Genomic DNA, 19,207 nt, shown 5'->3' with positions numbered 1-19,207 from the left:
AACCATGATGCTGCCTAGAGAAGGCTCTCTGTCAATGACTGAGAAAGGAAGGTGTTAGAGAAACAACCAAGAAGCCAGTGGTTAGTGCAAAGCAGCTGCAGAGATCCATAGCTGAGATGGGAGAAACTGTCCATGGGGCAACCATTACCTTGGGGATGTCACAAAGCTCATCTTAATGGAAGAGTGTTAAGAACATCATTGTGGAAACAATGCCATATCAAAGTCCATTTGGAGTTTCCAAAAGGCATGTGAGAGACACAGCAAACATGTGGGAAAAGATTCTTTGGACTGCTGATGTAAAAATTGAATTTTCTGGCCTTGCTACAAAATGCTACATGTGGCACAAAGCCAGCAGAGCTCATTGTTATGAGAATACCATCCTCGCAGTGAAGCATCCTCACAGTGAAGTATGGCAGTATCATGTTGTGGGGATGCTTTGCCTTGCAGGAACTGGAAAACTGGTCAGGTTGAGGGCTAGATGGATATGAGCAGATACATAGTAATGTCAGGGGAAGATATGTTTCAGTCCACCAAGGGACTTGGGAGTGCGGTAAAGGACCTGGCTGTCATAGATTGGCCTGGTCAAAGCCCAGACTCCAATCCATTGAGAACCTGTGGCAGGATTTGAAAACTGCTGTTTGCCGACAGTCCCCATTCAACCTGACAGTGCTGGAGCAGCGTTGCCAGAAAGATTGGGTAAACATTGCAGGATACTGATGCTCAGATCTCATAGAGACTTCCAAGAAGTCTTGCTGCTTCATTGCTGCCAAAGATGCTTCCAGCATGCTTTGACCTGGGGGAGGGGGGAGGGTGTTGAATACTTATACAGCTAACAAGTGCCAGTTTAATTTTGATTACTTTTGTGTCACAACTTTGTGTGCACTTCCAGAATGTGGAATATCTTGTGTACATCAAGTGTGCCAACTAGATCCACTTTAGTTCCAGACTGGAACAAAACAAAATGTGAAGAAATCAAACAGGGAAGGGTGGGGGGAATATTTCTGCAAGGCAATATAGCACTTCGTAATTCTAAATATGTTGTGCCCATCTGATAAAAAAAACTGCTGGTTTAATTGAATCGTATTGAAAGCCATTACGTGAGAGATATGAAGCCTTAGACTGAAATTTCTAAGAAACAGAAGAACTGAGGATAACAAATCTAGAACTCTGGTCACATATCATATTTACATTTTTGTACCTTATGTTTCATTTTCATTGTTAGCTCTCTTTGGAGTCACAGAATAGTAAGCAATTTGTCCATGTTCTGGGTTACATCCTGTCTTCCTTTAAGGATTGGCTATGCCCTCTGTGAGCATCAGTTTTCATTTTGTGGCAGACTTGCTATAAATATGTATTAAGAATTTTCTTTTGGGGAAAAAAACATTGTACAAACATGACCTGCATTTAGACATTGTAAAGATAAAAGTATAGTGTAGGCATAGCTATTTGGAGGTGGAAGTGTTATATTTTATGACAACTGTATCACAATCCGTTTGGCCACTTGCAATGTCTGACTGACCCCTGCAGTTACCTTGAACTATTTATATTCCTTATTCTTGCAATTTTTACTGCTATAGGGCAAATTTGGGGGTGTAATGATAGTAAGCAATTTTTTTAACTTTTGAAGGTTGAAAATGTACAAATTGTGACACTCTAAGATTCATAAAACATTTGCAGCAGGGTTTCTAGCACTAGAAAGGCAGAGCTTCAGTTGCCTGAACAGTTTCTGCATTTCTTTCCCTTCCCTGCTGCTTTCTTACACATGCCTTTCCTTTCCATGCTATTGTCTTCAATCTTCATTTCTATGACCTATTTAAACATTTTTTATGGCAGGTAAGGTATTCTTGATACAAGGGATGCTTTTAAATTAAGAAATACTTCAAATTACAGTGCACTCTGTTTCAGAATATTAGTTCTTAATTTTGTATGCAGGATCCTTCAAATTATTGCTCTTGCAATAATCTTAAATGTCTGGTTACTATTTATTTCTTTTCTTGGTCTCTGTGAACGATTGGCAGAGACTTCTGGAAAGCCTAGATGTGAAGAAACGGTCCTTGTCCTCTTCTTGCCCATATGCCCCATGTATCTAATCAACTAACCTTTTAGTGGTCTTGGGCACATTCCTATGACATTTTCTGAACTTGGAGGTTCATGGCCATCCAGTGCAGAAAGGTGGTTCTAGCAGAGATGATCACTGTCACCCCATCCTCTTAACCGCTTTGGTAGATAGGCTATTTTCCCCATCTACCTGGAATATTTGGGAGTGGGAAGGCATGAGGCTGAAGAAGCATCAGGATAGGTAATATCCTAGCCCTACCAGTTTTCTACTCTGCACACCTATTGAAACACTCCCTTTTCCCCTTTTCCAAGGTCAAGTTTTCCACCTTGAAAAGTAATCAGTATTGTTATTTCTGCAGCAACTACAAGGGAGATGGGGATGGTACTCCAGTTCCCAACTCTGAGTTCACTGTCTCAGACCTTGAATCTGGTAATCTAAAATATCTTATAGCCTTTAAACATTGTCTAGGGGCTGTTATAGGAGTGCTGCTTTAGTGAGGTATAAAATCTATGTGGTATGTAGCTGTTCACTCATTTCTGCCATAGTGACACTTCTGCTCAACACTGTTAGTATTTATTGTGTGTATTTCTTATACTAGTATTGAAGAAAAATACTTCATAGCATAGGTAAGCTCTGTAAACATGTGTTTTCTTTTCTTTTTTCATCCATTTAGCCTGGCATATTTAGTCAGATGGTGACTGCAGCAGCAGAACGCCCATGGCTTTGGATTATTTACATCTTGACTTTAGCAGTTCCTGTAGGATTGGGTATATTATTCTGTTGGCCATCCAAGGTACATGAACCACCTTCTTGAAACCCCAATTGCTTTTTATATAATTTGTTATGCATATGCTCTCTGCCCAAAAGTCTTCAATGTAAAAATCTACTGGAATGGGAGAGGGGAAGAACTTAACAGGCATGCCTCACTATCATTATTTTATTTTATGTTATTTATCACAGTTGTCCTTCTCTTTTAGCAAATAGATGAGGATATGGAATACAAAAAAACTGACATAGTCCAGCCACTTACAAAAGGAGAACTAGAACAAGAGATGCAAGGAAAGGATGAAGAACTTAAAAAACCAAATGAAAACACTGGTGAAGGCGGTAAGAGCTTTTGAATATACTTGTTAAAATCTGATATATCCAGAAAAAACTCAACAAAATAATAGCTATTTAGATCCAATTGTAGCACAGTTCCAACTTGAAAGCCTACATTAAATAGGCTATATTTACAACACATATTTAAATACAGCTGCAGCATGATCGGATACTGTAGAATGGATGCTACAATCTGTACAAGACTTTTTTGCAAAATAGAATAGAATAACAAAATTACTACTACTACTACTACTACATTGCATTTATATCTTACTTTTTTACCTCTTATGAGGAACCCAAAGTGGCTTACATAGCTCCATTTTATCCTCACAACAGCAACCCTGTGAGGTGACTTAGGCTGAGAGAAAGAGACTGGCCCAAAGTCAACCAGTGAGCTTCATGGCTAAGTGGGGACTAAAACCTTGATCTTCTGGGTTCCTAGTCCAACTGCCACACTGACTCTCTTCTAGGACTCACATATGTACTCAGGTGAAACATTTAAAGGCACTTAAAGTAGAAAAGGACAATTTCTTAATGTGTAAACTTGAGTTTTCTTGCACTGGGCTAAGCAAGATTTTTTTAAAGTTTGAATGTTGATACTGGAAACATATTTTAAGAACAGCATATTTTTGTTTTAGCCAGATTACAGTTGTATTTGGCACCCATATAGTTGCTAAAGCCTAGGCTTCTTTTGCCTTTTCATTCTTGCATACATTCTAGACTTTGGGGTAGGGATTTTCTATTCATTTATATCTCAATAGTAACAACTTTTTTCCATGTGCTCTTGTCTGTGACAAGAAAAAGTGAACTTACTTTGTAGGATTTGGAATTGTGGGAGATGATGTTGCAGTTTTTTGAACTTATAACTCAAATAGTGTTTTTGGTTTTTTTTTGTCATCTGTAAGGCTCTAGTTCTAATCTACTTTGGTGTCGCTGTCTTTGGCTAGCTTTGGAATTACTGTCATAATAGCAATTTGTCATACCAATATTAAACCAAATTAGCTGTAAAACTTTACATTGAACTTAACTTTTTTAATTTTGTGTGGAGGAAAAAGAAATAAAACCTGCTGATCTTCTATACTCTTTCCATTTGTCATATCTTAAATGGAAGGATGCAAAACCATGGATGTACTTAATTCTTGATAGATAAAGTTCTACTTTGCCTACATGCCTTTATTGACATTACCCTTTGTTTCTAATGGTGTGGGACATAGGCCTACTGTCTTCCTTGTCTTCATCTACCCCATGGAGAGGAGTTAACTGAGCAAAAGAACAGAAAGAGGTCAGCTAGTAGTAGGAAAGAAGAGAAACTGTGATCAGACCTTAGATGTGGGTTTCTTATGCAGAGTTACTGTTATATGCAATAATTTCAGTCATTCGTGGTTGGATGTTTCCCTGAGGGTCCTGTAATGCATTATATACCTCCTCGAGGAGGGATTTAAGCTGAACATTAATGTCCTTGTTTTACTTTCTTATTCCCTTTCTGCAGTCCCACAAATAAAATTGTGGCCGCATAGAGCAGGTGTGGGAATTGGTTGGTATCTGCTGAGACATATTCTTCCATTTGCCCATTCTTTCTCTCTTCTTATGATTGTATCCTCTCTGTAAACTTCATGTAGCTACTATGAAACTGATTCAAATAATTCAAACTGTGGAGATGAGCCAAAGATAAAAGATACATTTCTGATAAATTTCTAAATCACACCAGAAGGGAGGCCTGGTGTACCACAAGGATGTACTTTATGTTGCCATTTAGAAGGAAATGTTAAATAACAGGAAAGGAGAAACAGGAGAACTCAAATATCGTCAGCTCACAACAAAAATATTCACTACAAATAAGCAAAAAAAAGTGTTAGCTTTCAAAAAATGTTGCTGCTGCAATTGTTTATGAATTCAAAATTGTAGGCAATCTATAACAAGATAGGCCCTCACTCTGAAAATATATTTGCAATAGAAACTTAATATTTTATCTGGGTTAGAATGACTGAGAGTTCTGAAAATAGTGTGAATTCCAGCAGATTTGTATTCCAGTGTTTTTCTAGTCTGGATCAGAGATTGCACATCTACATGGCCCTATTGCTGACATGCTTTATTGAAATACTTGGCATTGAGGCTTCTTACTACTGTGGATTTATCTAGCCAGTCAGTTGCTTGTGTGCTTTGCTGAATTTTAGCCTTTATACTGCCAATCCTACTAATTACTGACTTGTATCTTAAGAGTATGAAGGTGGTGAAGAAGATTATGAAGAAGGAAATGAAACTGCTGAAGGAAGTCAGGAAGAAGAGGGTAATAAATCCCTCTCAGAAGAAGATGAGGTGAATTTTCTACAACCAGAAGTTATATTTACAAAAAGGTTCAGACAGAAAAGTGAAGTGTTGCAGCCTTATCAAACAATATGTATAATGATATTTTTCCTTTGTGATACTAATAAAATACACAGTAGAAAGACTAGAGTAGTGGTAGCTTGTGAGTTACATAGCTGCCATTTCCATGCTGAAAACTAAATATTTGCCTTTATGTGTAATTCTCCTAAATTATTTTATTCAGGATAAATAAAATATCCTGAATAAAATATATAGAATTTTATATATGGTCTAGCAATGCTGCAGGGTTTTAATAAAATCAGTTTACTATTGCTTGTAGGCTTCCATGTTGCTGTACTTTGACTTCTCATAAGCTTTTCAAGCCCAAAAGTTGGATTAGGGCAATAATATCAAACTTAGGTTCTCCTTCAAGGAACCTTAGTGTTCCATATCAGGAGTTCCTCAATAAGGTCAGCACTATCAGATAAGCTTCCCTGAAAGTCAGTTTCTTGGCCACTGGCTATCTTCTCTGCAAGAAACACTGGATATCTGTTTACTCCCTGGTGCTCATTTTTCATGAGAGGAAACTGAATCTCAGCATCCCTAGAAACCCTTACTAGTATTGCGTGTATTCTAGAACATTTCCAGAAATGTCTGCATTGTGCAGATATTCTGTGGCAAATATCAAATCCCCAGCAGATGATATAATACATGCCATTTTGGGTTAGAGAGGTATATGAATCTTTAGCCTCCCCCTGCCATCCCCATGGTTGTAGTCAAGTAATTGATATTCAAGACGATAAACCTTAAGAAAAAATTGAACCATCCCTATTCATAAAAGCAAACTAACTTTTGATGTAGGGTGTATCTAGAAGAGGGTTTTTTTAACTGTCCTGCAACATTGATGAAATTTTATGCAAGGTGGGGAAGGTTACACCTTCAGCTTGTAACCCCCCTGTGTCTTTCCAACATGTTATTTTTTTTAACTATAGTAAAAGAAAGAAAGATGGACCAGTTGTACAGTATCTTCCAAGTATTAGTACTAGGATTGCTTGTGTTGGGAAGCACCTTCAGAGTCTTCCCTAAATATCAGGTTTAGGAGCCTGAAATCTTTAAAAAAAGGAATGCTTCGAGAAACCAAATGTAATACATAGATAGAAAATATAAACCATATTTTGTTTTGAAAAACTACTTTGCATATTTTCCCCCACAGATGAAAGAAGCAGATGAAAGCACAGGGTCTGGTGATGGGCCAGCAAAATCAGTTCGCAAAAGGAGAGTACGCAAGGAATAGCTTATTTCCATCTAGTATTGGTGGTTCCTGGGTACAGAACACAGAAATGGTTTACCTAACAGCATGCAGGTTGTTAAGTCTTGAAAGACTGAATTCCTGTTATACTCCTACTACGACTTTTCAACCCCTCCTAAGCTTGTCAGATTTTTCCCTTATTTTGAAAAGCACTCCTACTTGTGAAGTTACCTGTATCTTCATAGACTAAAAGAAAAATGGTGATATGCCTGATTTAACTGTAAATATTGTTTGCAGTTATTTAGATAATATTGTTTGGAGATAACTTTGGCTTCAAAATATTACCTTTTTAAATGCTCATGTAAATTGAATTATATTTTTTCCAGCTGTCACACAATATACTGATCTTAAACTTAGAATAACAGGAATAAACAGTTGCAACATCAATTCAAGGATGCTTTCATAGAAACAGTTCACAATGAACTCTGCTGAGCTTAAAACAACAGCAACTGTACTTTAACTATTTATTACAGCAGCCATTTTTACTGTAATGTCTACCTATGCTTTGTTTGTCGTGTTAGTTTGACATTTGTTATGGTCACTGTTTGTTTTTTACAAAGCACCATATTGTCATTAATTATAGTTGATCGAACAGCTTGTTTTTTACATTCAAATGCAAAAATGTTAACTATATTCAAGTCAAATAATGTACAGGAGACTTTTTCACATTTTTATAGTTCCATGTTTCAAGCCAGAGTGGCATAATCTGTTTACAAAATATTTGCTAAGTGTATATTGCCTCCTAAATAAAAGTATTTAATATAATCTGTTTAAGTTAAACTCACTTATCCTTCTATTACTGAAAGGACTGTGTCTCATAATAAACTAGTCATACTGTAATCTTCTAACTGTCTGTAATACAGCCAGTGCAGTTGTCAAACTTCAGTGTAAAAAGTATCAGGATACAGATTTGTTAAAATCCAGAATAGTAGTTTAGTCTAGAAGTTCTTGATTTTATGGTATTTCCAGATTTTCAATTCTGGGACTTTTATCTTGATAAATGTTTAGATGATACACAGAATATAACCTTGGGCTGGAAAGTAAAAGGAATCATGGAACAGACAGCATGAATACCTTACTGGGTTGTATGCTATTGCTCAATTGACAAATTTCATCACTGCAGTACTTAGTATTGAGTTTTTTCGTCATGGTAAGTTTATCAAGACAACCAGCTTTTTGGCTGCCCTTGCTGCATTTTAACTTCTGTAGAATGGTCCTGTTGTAATGGCATTAATGTAGTAGCCAGTGAAAAGGTAAGGGATGCAGGCTGAGAGTCTGTATAGCCTTGTTGCCAGAGGATGATTTAGCTCCCATAATACTGTTTCTGTCAAGTGCTTCTTGACCTGACCACAGTTTTTTAAAAAGAAGCTAGGTGTGCATTTCAGTGTACAAAAGTGAGGAACCTTCATATTACAAATGGGCTTTATATGTATGCCAGTCAGTGCAGAAAAATGTGTTTCACCTCAAAAGCAAAAGTAACTCACAAGTCTCTGATTGCTACTGGAGGTAGCAGCAGTGTATGAAAACGGGTATAACCCAGGCATATGGGCCAGGGTAACTCAAAACACTGTTAGAAATAATTCAAAAAGCTTGCAATTTTGCCTTTAAAATGCCTTCAAACCAGATGAACTGTCCCTTATTTTTTTAAGCAGAACCGCAAAACTTTCAGGTTATAGGCCTTGTCTGTTGCCATGTAAATATATTTGTTGTCAAGTCATCCACCCCTCTCTGAAGAGACTACTATATGATTATGCTATTTAAATATTCTAGTATACTTTATAACACTTTCTTAGCTGGGTCTTGGTTACGGTTAAGTTATGTCTTCATTCCTTTTTATAACATGTTCATAGCAAGGCTCCAGAAGCAGCTTATGAAGACCAGCTTCTTCAACTCTCAGCTTCTTTGGTCATCCAGACTCCAGATGTGCATTTTAACCTTGTTGGTATGGAAACACCATGGTGTCCCATGGAAAGAACAGCTGCAGAAGTGGCTGCTCAGCCTTCTGTTATCTACTACCTTCAACTACCTGGCAACATGTCATTGCCAATTGTATATTGGCTGAAAGATATTTTCATCTTCCTGTTCACTTTCAGAAATGGAGAAAGTGGGTAAATAAAAGAAGGGGGTAATCACAACAAAATTGTTATATGGTTTAAAGAATATCTTTGAGGGTTGGAGTGGCTAGGGACCACTTTAGAAATGTAGGTACACTCAGGAGGAGAAAGAGGACAAACCCTCCTCAAAACCACAGTGGACCAATCAGGAGGTGGCTAGGGCCATAGAGAAAAATGGAGTAAGGAAGATCTCACTCTCAGTCTGCCAGGATATGTGTCAAGATCAGAACAGAGCAGGGAGTATGGAAACTATACTGTGTAGGAACCACATGTAAGTCTGGGCAAAGGTCTGCATTCCATGGAAACAGTACAGGGGCTTTGCTGTGATGTGTGAACCCAGACACAGAATTGAGTGTGGATTGTTTTAGCTATACCGACAAACTGTGGTTTATTAACCATTAACACATCACAACCCACCAACCGTGAATTCTTTTTGTGGTTTGAAGAAACCATGGTTGTTAAGTGTGGCATAGTACAACAGTCCATGGTTGAAAAACCCACATTCAACCCATACTTAACCTTGAGTGTGGATTGTCATCTTATGTAAATCCAGCCATTTTATCTTTCTTCTTCCCTTGCCCCAAAATAATTTTAGCAAAGCATGTTATCACTAAAAACTGCTGTGCCTGAATCATGTAATCCTAAAATACAGCTGCTAAGAAATCTTCAAGTTTCACAGCTGAGGGCCTACTTGCAAAACGCCAGAGTAGGTCTTAGTGGCTAACTAAAAAACAAGTAATTTTTTTGCCATTCAAGTAGGGACCACTCACCCTTTGCCTCTTAGGGGACTAATCTAGTCTCTCTTGGTCAGAATATCATTTGTTCGGGCTCAGTGAATAGTTGTTTTTTATTTATTTTGCAGTATTGCCGATACAAAATGATGGATCAGTTCTTTAATAGGTGACCAATGGTAAGCTCAAGTTTAATTTATAGGATGCTTGTCCGGATACTTTAGGAGACTAAAGTAAATGCAAAGGATTATCTGTAATCATCACAAACATGGTATCATTACCAAATGAAAGGGAGATACGTGATACAGAAGTTTAGATCCACATGAATGCTTGCATTCCTATAATGTAAAGAGCAGTAGTGTTGTCATCTCATTTTCAAGTCACAACAGAAATGTATTGTAAACTACCTACTAAAATATGAATTGATTCTACATATTTTAATGGTAAGCTGAAGTAGTCATTAGTGGATAAATCAGGTTAGGAAAGGAGAGTATAGTGCAGGGGAGGTTAGAAACAAGTATATGCATGAAAAAACGGGAACTCTACTGCAACATAACTTTCTTAATCAGCATGTGTCATTTACTAATGCAGCATTTTTTCAATGTTATAAATAAACAGACCAATAGAGATAAATTTGAAAGTTTTTTATTTAGTGTTAAATTTTGAAGTAACAGCACAATTAGTTGGACAAAGGCCACGACAGTGGGATTCGTCACAGTACCAACTATATCTAGAACACCAAAATTCAGTAACTAACAATCCATCCCCTCATATCTAGATGGCATCTTCCCACACAGCTGTTTGCTCAATCCGATGCTATACTGGAAGTGTGAGAAGCAATTCCTATGGAAAACAAGTTGGTGCCTGCCACATAATCTCTTGCTTGTGGTATACTTCCAGCCTCTGCTAATACCCAGATGCTAGTGGACTTTGAAGACATTAGTGATGTGCAAAATCCACCTTCTTGTGGAGTATTCTGAGAAAAGTCAGGTTGTTCCTCACCACATATCCAAAGCCTCTGAAAGATCAGTTCTCAGACAATTCAGTCACGTAACTGAGTTTCTTTCCTAACTAGTTCTACCTAAGTGGCCACCCTCATAACCATTTTCCCTGATTTTCTAACCACTTTTCCCAAGTTGACCGAACTGTGGGTAAAGGAAAGAAAGTAAAATATGGTTTTGAGTGGTTTTCATGCTCCGTTTGCTCAGAGTATGTGAGAGCCATGTGTGTGGGTGAGTGGAGCACACACTCGCTAGAATGACTGTTCACAGCAGCAGCTCTGAGCTTGCTTAGAAGCCTTCACTGCTGAGCAAGGAAACAACTCTATATTTCAGTCCACCTTCTCTACAACTTTGATAGGCTAGGCAAGGAGGAGAGAAAGAGAAAATGATAAGTAGGCAGGCTAATTCAGAGCCATCACAAACCCAACTAAAATTGGAAAGAAGGGATTTATACACTGAAAAAGCTTGTTTCCAACTCTGCCCCTTGCCTTAGTTTTCAATATTCACTACCAGAGGCAGACAGTAGCCAGAAGGCACATACCACCTGAAACATTTTCCATGTATATTCTAAAATGAGAATAAGCAACCTGGTATCCTCCAGATATGTTGGGCCATGACTCCCATAAGCCACAGCCAGCATGGCCAATGACAGGGATTATGGGAGCTATAGCCCAACACATTTGGTACCAGATTGCCTACCCCTATACTAATGATGCCAAGGTTCCTCAGTTAAGCATTATGAAATTATACAAGGCACCACTCAGTCTTACTCTGCCATTCCAAGATGTGGTCCAAAACATGCCCCATTTTCAAAACACAATTCCTATTTTGATGTGCAAAGGCTCTTTGGGTAGATGGCTTCCTGAAGGTATAAAGCTAGAAGCAAGTCACACTGGTTTGTTTAAATTCATCTTGCCTAGATGCTACCTACCATCCATCCATGAAGTTCTATGCCCTAAATACACATCAAAGACTTACTTGCATCCTGTGCCCAGAATGGGGTGCAGCAGCAGCAATCCCCACCACTGCTGCAACTCACATTGAGTGTTTTACCTAGATGACTGTTTTCAACTGTCCAGATAAAGCACTGGAGAGGAATATGGAAGGAGAGAGATGCTGGCAGGAATTGATACAAGTCCTTGGTCCAAGCATCTTCCCTCCCCATGGCCCCAGTATACCCCCTTTCTCCCCCTCCAAGGCCCAGTTGCAACTTTGGATGATAATGGATAGCCAGTGCAGTTCTTTTCACACCAGCTATGAGATGGGACAGGGTGGGGCTGGACCTCTGAAGTCCTGACTCCAAGACACCAAATACTCCTATGGCCCCCTAAACCATCTCTGGAGGCCATACGATTCCACCCTAAATCTCTGTCCTGCCACAGAAGGCTTTATTTATCTATTAAAATATTCCCAGTAATGGGAATATTTTAGCTGCCATCTAGCACCTTTACTTACAGAGTTAGGTTGGCTTCATTACTTACAATACTGACAGATGGAACCCCAGGATACCATCGACACGTGCTACATAAAAGTGAATACTGAAGATGATGATACTGCTTTGTGGTGTCCTTTATGGCCTTTTGGGCCTGCAAACTTAAGAATGGGTATATAAACTTGTCCACAAGGAGGAAAGTAACCTGTTGCTTATGACAGAAATCAACTTCTTCACTCTTAAACCAGCAGTAAGGATACAGCTGCAAGAAGATCCCAAACAAAGCTAGAACCAGATCAAACAAGAAGTTATTCCATTTTAAACAGTCTTGTCTCCTGGCTACTTATATTCTTAAGTTTTAAACATGAGATATCTGCCCACATGTCTTATCTACTTCATATAATGTATAACGCCACAGACTTGAGGTTGCAGCTATATATGCATGCAGTTGATTTGCTTGTTTGTCCCTGCATACTCACTCATCAATCATATTGGTACTAATCTGACTGAATGACATTGGGATGAAAAGCATCTGACACTCTCTCTAGCAACAGCTAATACTACTTTAGATGCATGCCTCATGATCTGAAAACCCTAGCTTGATTCTGCTTCTGAAAGACAAACCATTTGTAACAGCTAAAGCCTAGCAACAATTAGTAAGAATTATACAGAATCTCTCTATCTCAAATTCATCCATTCTTAAGTAAAAAAAACCCGACATGATATCTTCTAATTGTTTACAACATTATTTCTTAGACACGTGTATCATTAAAGACCATTACAGATGGCAAGGAAGTATTGCCATGCAGCTAACTCTTCTGGAAACTGGGGAAGACAATCGAAAGATGGCAGCACTGTAAAGAACGAAAACCTGGTTCCTTTTTGTGTACTACGCTCTAAAGCAAGTTTGCTTTTGAAAAGTTACAAACTATCCATTCACGAGAGTTGTGTCAGGTTTTCCAGTGGTTTTGTTCCCCTTTACGATCTTGCAAGCTGTCATACTATGTTACTACACCCTTACTTTTTTGCTTTAAAGTATTCAAAAAGCAAAACAATTTGCTTTTATCTGGAAGAATTCAGAATAGCACTGAGAAAGGTGAAGAGAAGAAAGGAGACAGGTTCTTTTTGAGCCAAGGGGAAGACATGCAAATAACACATTCCAACAAGGATTTCACATTAGTCTACACAACACTGTATTATTTTGCTAGTGAATAGTACCACTGTAAAAATTGCAATATTTAAAGTTCTTGGCAGTGTGTGACATGTTAATTAAACAAAAACAGAGCTGAATTTCAAAAGTACTTGTCTTCAGACTATGTAATAAATAGTGCCCCCACATTACTTTGCACACTGTTTGCACACTACAGATTTGCATTTTCCAGTATTTCATTAAAAACTTTAAAGTAGTCTAGAACTGCCATTAGATCTTCAAATATTCAATGATGCTACAAACTAAGTAGTCTTAAGCAATTTAAAATTTAAACAAAAGCAGCAGCAATACAATGGTAAAGTTTGGTCATCAACCCTTCACTTTCGTTTGCTTTTTGTGTCAGTAGTCTGAAAAACACTAGAAGCAGACATCAGATTTTCTATATATTGTCCAAGAACTTGATTTTCTGATTTCAGTTTCAGGTTTTCTTCCTTGACAGCATCTACTCTTGCAGACAGATCTGTAATGACACATTAAGACCTTTAGTCTTTGGAACCACTGCACCTGCTCCTTAGGGGTTTTAATCAAAATGCATTTTTTAAAGTCACATGAGAACAAAAACTAAAGGCACCCATATAGATGTTTAGACAATGAATACATGTTCTTAAGAACAGTAATCTAGTATCAAAAAGGCATCAAATCTGATTCCAGGGAGAGCATTCTACACTCAGAGATAAACTAAACCAAAGAAGCCGCTTTATGAATCACTTCTGAAATCAAGGTGATCCACAGAAGAGCCTCCAAGGGAAAATTTTGTAGGAGTACAGGTGATCCTTAAGGTAAGACAAGGATCTTGAATGGAGCCTGAAAGTAGACCAGGAACCAGTTATTTTAAGATCAGAAAATTGTGTTCCATATTCCCAGTCAGTAATCTAAGCTGGTATATTTTATGAAAATTTCAATTTCCAAACTGTTTTCAAGGACAGGCCTGCAAGAGATGTAACATTTATGAAAAGTTTAAAGCCATGGGAAACCTGGAAATTTTGGGAAGCCCAGGTGGCTTATCATGTTGTATTAACATAATTACAGTATTCTCTCTGTGACTTAAAAACAATTGAATTTGTAGTTAATGCAATTTCTGGACTACAACCCAGAGTCACAATCCTCAGGCCTCTTACCTACTTGTATGTCCAATCATATGTAAACAGATTTACTTAAATGTGCAGTCTGTAGTCTGTAACTTTATTTTGTTAAAGTAATTCTGCATGTATATAAGTTACCCTTCTGAGTTGCAGAACTAACCTTCAAGTGTATGCTGGAGTTCCAAAACCTGATTAATAAGTCGTGTTTTTTCTTCCAATTCTACTTGATTTTCAGCCTCAACAGCTGTTAAGAAACAGATAATATTTAGAACAGCTAAATATTACAATACACAAGAGTGAAAACTGAAAGGTAATTACAGTGCTCTTTACCATCCATATCTGCATTCATCATTGTTGAATAAATCCTATCTACTCTTGAACTCCGTACTTCACAGATGTGGTTTGCTGAAAGGAAAGAAAATATCAGTGGCACAAGCATACACGGAACCAACTTTTCAGTCATATTTTGTAATCTGAACAATCACCAAGTCTTGAAAAGGCTCCTGTGAAAATGGATAATCTTAGCTTTGTAGATTTACCTATTTTATGGAATAATAGTAAATTGCCATTTTCCAGAAACAAAACTATATTCATAAGGAACAACTCAGAAACAGGGCACATAACCAACCTCTTTCCCAATAGCAGCAAAATCTAGTCTCATTTTGCACAAGACAATATCCACTTCCCAATTACCACTTTCAACATTTCTAGGATGTACTTTGCATGAAGATATATATTTTGAACCTGCTTGTTAATAACAACTGATATTCTTAGACTTTCATTAATATTGATAGCAATGACCCAGAGACAGCACCCATTAACAGAGGGCATGATCCTCCTTGCCCTCCCCACCCCCGTCCCCACCCAGCTAGTGCAGAAAGAACAGCACTGATTGCTTCTCCAAGGTTGTGAAAGTGACCTGGAAAGGGAGTGTTTTGGAGGGAGAGGCTTGAAGGAAAGGAGACTGGGGCCACCTGGATACAAGCTATTCTGACAGCACTTCAGCCTCCCCAAGCATCTTAGCTAGATAGCAGATATGAGCCATCTAGCTGAATTACTAGGGGAGGTTCCCCTGTTTTGCATTGGATGCTCTGCTCCTAAGCCTCCAAGTTCAGCCTCTAAACCTCTAAGCTTATAGGCAATCCTACCGATCGCACCTTTACTCGGTTTTAAGCAAATACGGGTAGCAACAGTGAAATCCAAACTTAATCGCTGGGTTTGCAAAAAAGAGCGTGTTAATTTCTTCATGTTAATTTCAATAGGTGCCTTGGAACTGCAACATCTATGCATGTTGTATCTTACACCCCACACACGTATAACATGACTGTAGAAGAGTAACGTTTCAGACCCACATCTTCAACATTATTCATGGTTTCGATACGTTTCTACTCTAAATGGATGCATTCCCCATTACCTGACAAACAGAAAGGAGGAAAGAGAGATCTCTCTCCTTGAACATAGAGGGGTCCACAGAAAAAGACCCCCCACAAGAAATGGATGACGGGTATTGACGTCAGGCACCGTGGGTCCTTCTAACATGCAAGGCTGTGTATGTGAGATCATGTTTGTTCCTTTTCATTCCGCCCACAAATTCGTCGTATGAGGTAAGTGTGCGGCGATCGCAGCTACAAGAAAGGCGGAGAACCCATCCCTTTCCTCGCATACTCCAACCCGCCGCCGCCACCACCACCACCCTAGAAAAAGAGATGCAATTTTACATCCCGCAAATGAGGTCCAGAAGGAGGAAGCTCTCGGACAACACGGCCATCGGTCTACTCCCTTCCCAGCAGCAAGCAGCGTCCCAGCTCCCGCGGGAGTCACCCGGCAAGGGAGCGCGCGCCGCTACGCCCTCTCCCCACCTGCCCCCTGGGTGGCGTGGCAGAGCGCGCGTACTCACCACCTGCACAGGTTGCCCTCGGACCCCTACCCTACCCTAGTTCAAAAAGCGGCCACTACGCCTGCGCGGCTTTCTCTTTGCCTGCCCGGCCGGCAGCGCACGCGCCTTGCCCCATGAAAACAACCAGAAGGGAGGGGGAGCGGGGAGGGCTTAGGAAGAGGCGACTCCAAAAATCGCCAATCGTAGCAAGGACTCTTCGCGATACAGCCAATCGGATAAGGGAGACATCAGCCGACACTTCCTAGTCGTCATTTCATTGGCTGTAGGCTGGGTTCCTGGTCTTTGCCGGCCTGTCTGCTCTCCTGCAAGTGGAAGGAGGGAGGTATGCAGGAGGGAGATCAGACGTTGTGTCTCTCGTTCTTTGCTGTTCCCCAGTAGGCGAAGGCAGATTTCTTTCCCAAAGAGGCCCACTGTGCCAGTATTAGGAAGCTAAGGTAGCAGGCTGTTGAATTTTCCCGAAGATTTGTGTTGCTGCTGTTTATCTGGATTTTGGATATTTCACTTTCTCAGGAGCGTTAGGAACTCTTTCTAGTGCTTTTAGATTTTTTGCCTGATTTATCTCTCTCTTGGTTTTCTTTTGTGATGCTGATGGTTTTATTTTACGTTTATCCTACCAGATAACGTAGATTAATACTGACGGCAAAACAAAAGTCTCAGTCTATGCTGAGCTGCCCAAAAACCTTGTGTGAAAAGCTGCTTTGAGACTGCTTCAAAATTACCTTTAAGTGTAGTGTTCTTTTAGTATTTTGAAGAAATGTATTTGATACAATGTGGCAAAATTATAATACAATTGTGCACTACACATGAACAAGGAAAAACGAAGCCAGAAAAACAAAAACATTTTGGGAATATCTGAATGTAGGTGTCATTTGGATGTGGGTTAATCAACAATAGGCATCCTGATAAGATGGAAATGATGGGTAGGCTATTCCCACGGCTAGGAACTGGGCCAGCTGCTTGTTCAGGATGGCATGCCATTCCTTCAGAAGAATCAGGTATGGAGTTTGGGAGTGCTCCTGGATCCATCTTTGACACTGGGACCCAAGTGACTGGGCATCTCAGTGCTCCAAAGTACCCATTGCTAACTTTGTGGGGTGCACCAACTGTGCACATTCCTAGATAAGGATGGCCTAGCTGCTGTGATCCATGTATTGGTTACCTCACAGTTAAAGTATTGTAATATGCTCTATGTGGGGCTGCCACTGTACCTGGTTTGGAAGCTATTGCAGAATGCAACTGGTAGGTTGCTCCCTGAGAAACCTAGCTAGACTCCTATGGTACTTGTGTTAAAAGAACTGCTTGGGCTGTCAGTTCAAGGTTATGTAATAGACATACAAGGCCTGACACAACTTGGCCATGCACTACAAATACCCAGCCAACCTTTACGATCTTTGCAGGCCTTGCTCGTTGCTTCCTGATTAACAATATTACCATGTAATATATCAAAGGCATGCCTTCTCATGTATAGTGTCCGTCCTCTGAAAAAACCTCCCCAGTGTAATTCCAGAGGCAAAAGAAATGGCACCCAGGTTTTCTCTATCTTATAAGTAACAGACATTCATTATTTGCTGAACCATTTTACTGTGCCTTGTTTTGTACTGCTACTGTAGTTAGAGTTGTTTTTATATTGTATTTAACTGTACTTTTGTTACTGTAGTTGAAATCATTTTAATAGTGTTTTTAACTTTGATTTTTAATATTTCTCTGTGACAAGCTTAGATATTTTATTAAGCAGTAATTGTATAAATAAGACACTCATTTGTATCTCCAAAACTGTTATTTTTCACATACAAATCAATTTTATTATGGTCACAGACCAGCTTAACACATGCACCTGCTATCCTTCCTCCAAACATCATTGCCTTTATTTTCACAACAACCCTACAAGGTTGATGTAAATATAATGTAGTAGTGTGATTTAGCCTTGACCAAGGCTAAAGAACTGCTTGCTTGAACCCAAATGATTGTGTACAGTGACACTTAGGAAGAAGCAGGATATGGTTGCATTGCAAGAAATAGAACACAGGGATCAATCAGGCCAGAAGGTGCAGGCAGTGGATACATCAGAGGCAAGATTCTTCCCATTCCATGAGAAACCAGTTCAGGAAGAAAAGCAATAAGTACCCTTTACCCCAGGTTTGGAATACTCTGAGGACCAAGCTAAGTATGATGGTGCAGGCACCTTGAATTTAAGCAAAGAACTACCCAGTAACAATATTGGTTGCAGGGTCTAATTTTTACAATATAAATGAAAGAAGTCAAACCCTTCCCCCTCTCATGAATTATCTCCTTGTAGTTCCTTTCCCACATATGTTTTTCCTGCAAACATGGGTTCCTCAATGAGAGGTGCCTGGTATAACCCCATGATGGCCCAGATAGCTCAGATCCTTGAGTACTGATACTGCTGCCAGCAGGATAAACCCATTCTCATCACTGGTATTCCAAAAATTGCAGGGGGTTCTGAGCACAGGGCTCAGCCTTGGGAGCTGTGAGGGGGTTAAGAAGAGAGTGTGCCTCAGTTGCTGACACTGCCATGCAATCACACCCAAGCCCTACACATCTGGTAACAGAGAGAATGGGCCTTCTGTGGAGTCTGGAGCCGTCTCCTTTCCCTAGCAGTAGATTGTTGTGTTGTAGGTATCCATCCCTTTTTTTTTTTTTTTTTTTTGCCCTTCAGGCTTGTCGGTATGAAAAAGATGTTAAAAATATATTGCTGAGGAAGTTTGCAAAATGGATAGAATGAGGGAGACCTCTGCTGTCTAGAAAGGGAGGCACAAATGCATTTGCTGATGAACAGTATCGGTTGTACCCAAACTTAAATTTTATAGTAATGTACAACCTTCCACCTCAATCTAAAATTGGTCAGGTTTGTTTTGTTTCTAACAAGACAGTTTAGTGAGTTCTACATTCATATAGGGGCTGAACAGCAATTCTTTCTGCCTCACAGCAAATGCAAGTTGTTTGTGA

The 19,207-nt window shown here is 39.3% G+C and overlaps 2 protein-coding genes across 5 annotated transcripts in view; one reads left to right on the top strand and one right to left on the bottom strand.

Moving 5' to 3' along the window:
* The window catches only part of CLGN (calmegin), a 28,967-nt gene extending 21,429 nt beyond the window's left edge, over positions 1 to 7,538 (top strand). For all 4 annotated transcript variants that reach the window (XM_044430812.1, XM_044430813.1, XM_044430815.1 and 1 more), the window contains exons 12-15: positions 2,733 to 2,852; positions 3,037 to 3,166; positions 5,379 to 5,476; positions 6,678 to 7,538. In XM_044430812.1, the coding sequence (XP_044286747.1) occupies positions 2,733 to 2,852; positions 3,037 to 3,166; positions 5,379 to 5,476; positions 6,678 to 6,758 (429 nt within the window). In that variant the 3' untranslated portion in view covers positions 6,759 to 7,538. The remainder of the gene's footprint in view (positions 1 to 2,732; positions 2,853 to 3,036; positions 3,167 to 5,378; positions 5,477 to 6,677) is intronic.
* Positions 7,539 to 10,247: 2,709 nt separating this feature from the next.
* SCOC (short coiled-coil protein) lies at positions 10,248 to 16,371 on the bottom strand. Its single transcript, XM_044430816.1, has 4 exons — positions 16,241 to 16,371; positions 14,674 to 14,748; positions 14,504 to 14,587; positions 10,248 to 13,721 (listed from the first exon to the last, which is right to left on the bottom strand). Exons 2-4 carry the CDS (start codon positions 14,693 to 14,695, stop codon positions 13,579 to 13,581), a joined length of 249 nt encoding a protein of 82 aa, XP_044286751.1. The 5' UTR covers positions 14,696 to 14,748; positions 16,241 to 16,371; the 3' UTR covers positions 10,248 to 13,578.
* Between the last annotated feature and the right edge of the window lie 2,836 nt (positions 16,372 to 19,207).

Source organism: Varanus komodoensis, unplaced genomic scaffold (assembly GCF_004798865.1).
Source record: "Varanus komodoensis strain SLA01 unplaced genomic scaffold, ASM479886v1 scaffold21, whole genome shotgun sequence".
NCBI lineage: Eukaryota > Metazoa > Chordata > Lepidosauria > Squamata > Varanidae > Varanus > Varanus komodoensis.
Note: the sequence above shows the minus strand (reverse complement) of the source record. Positions and strands in the feature narration are given on the sequence as shown.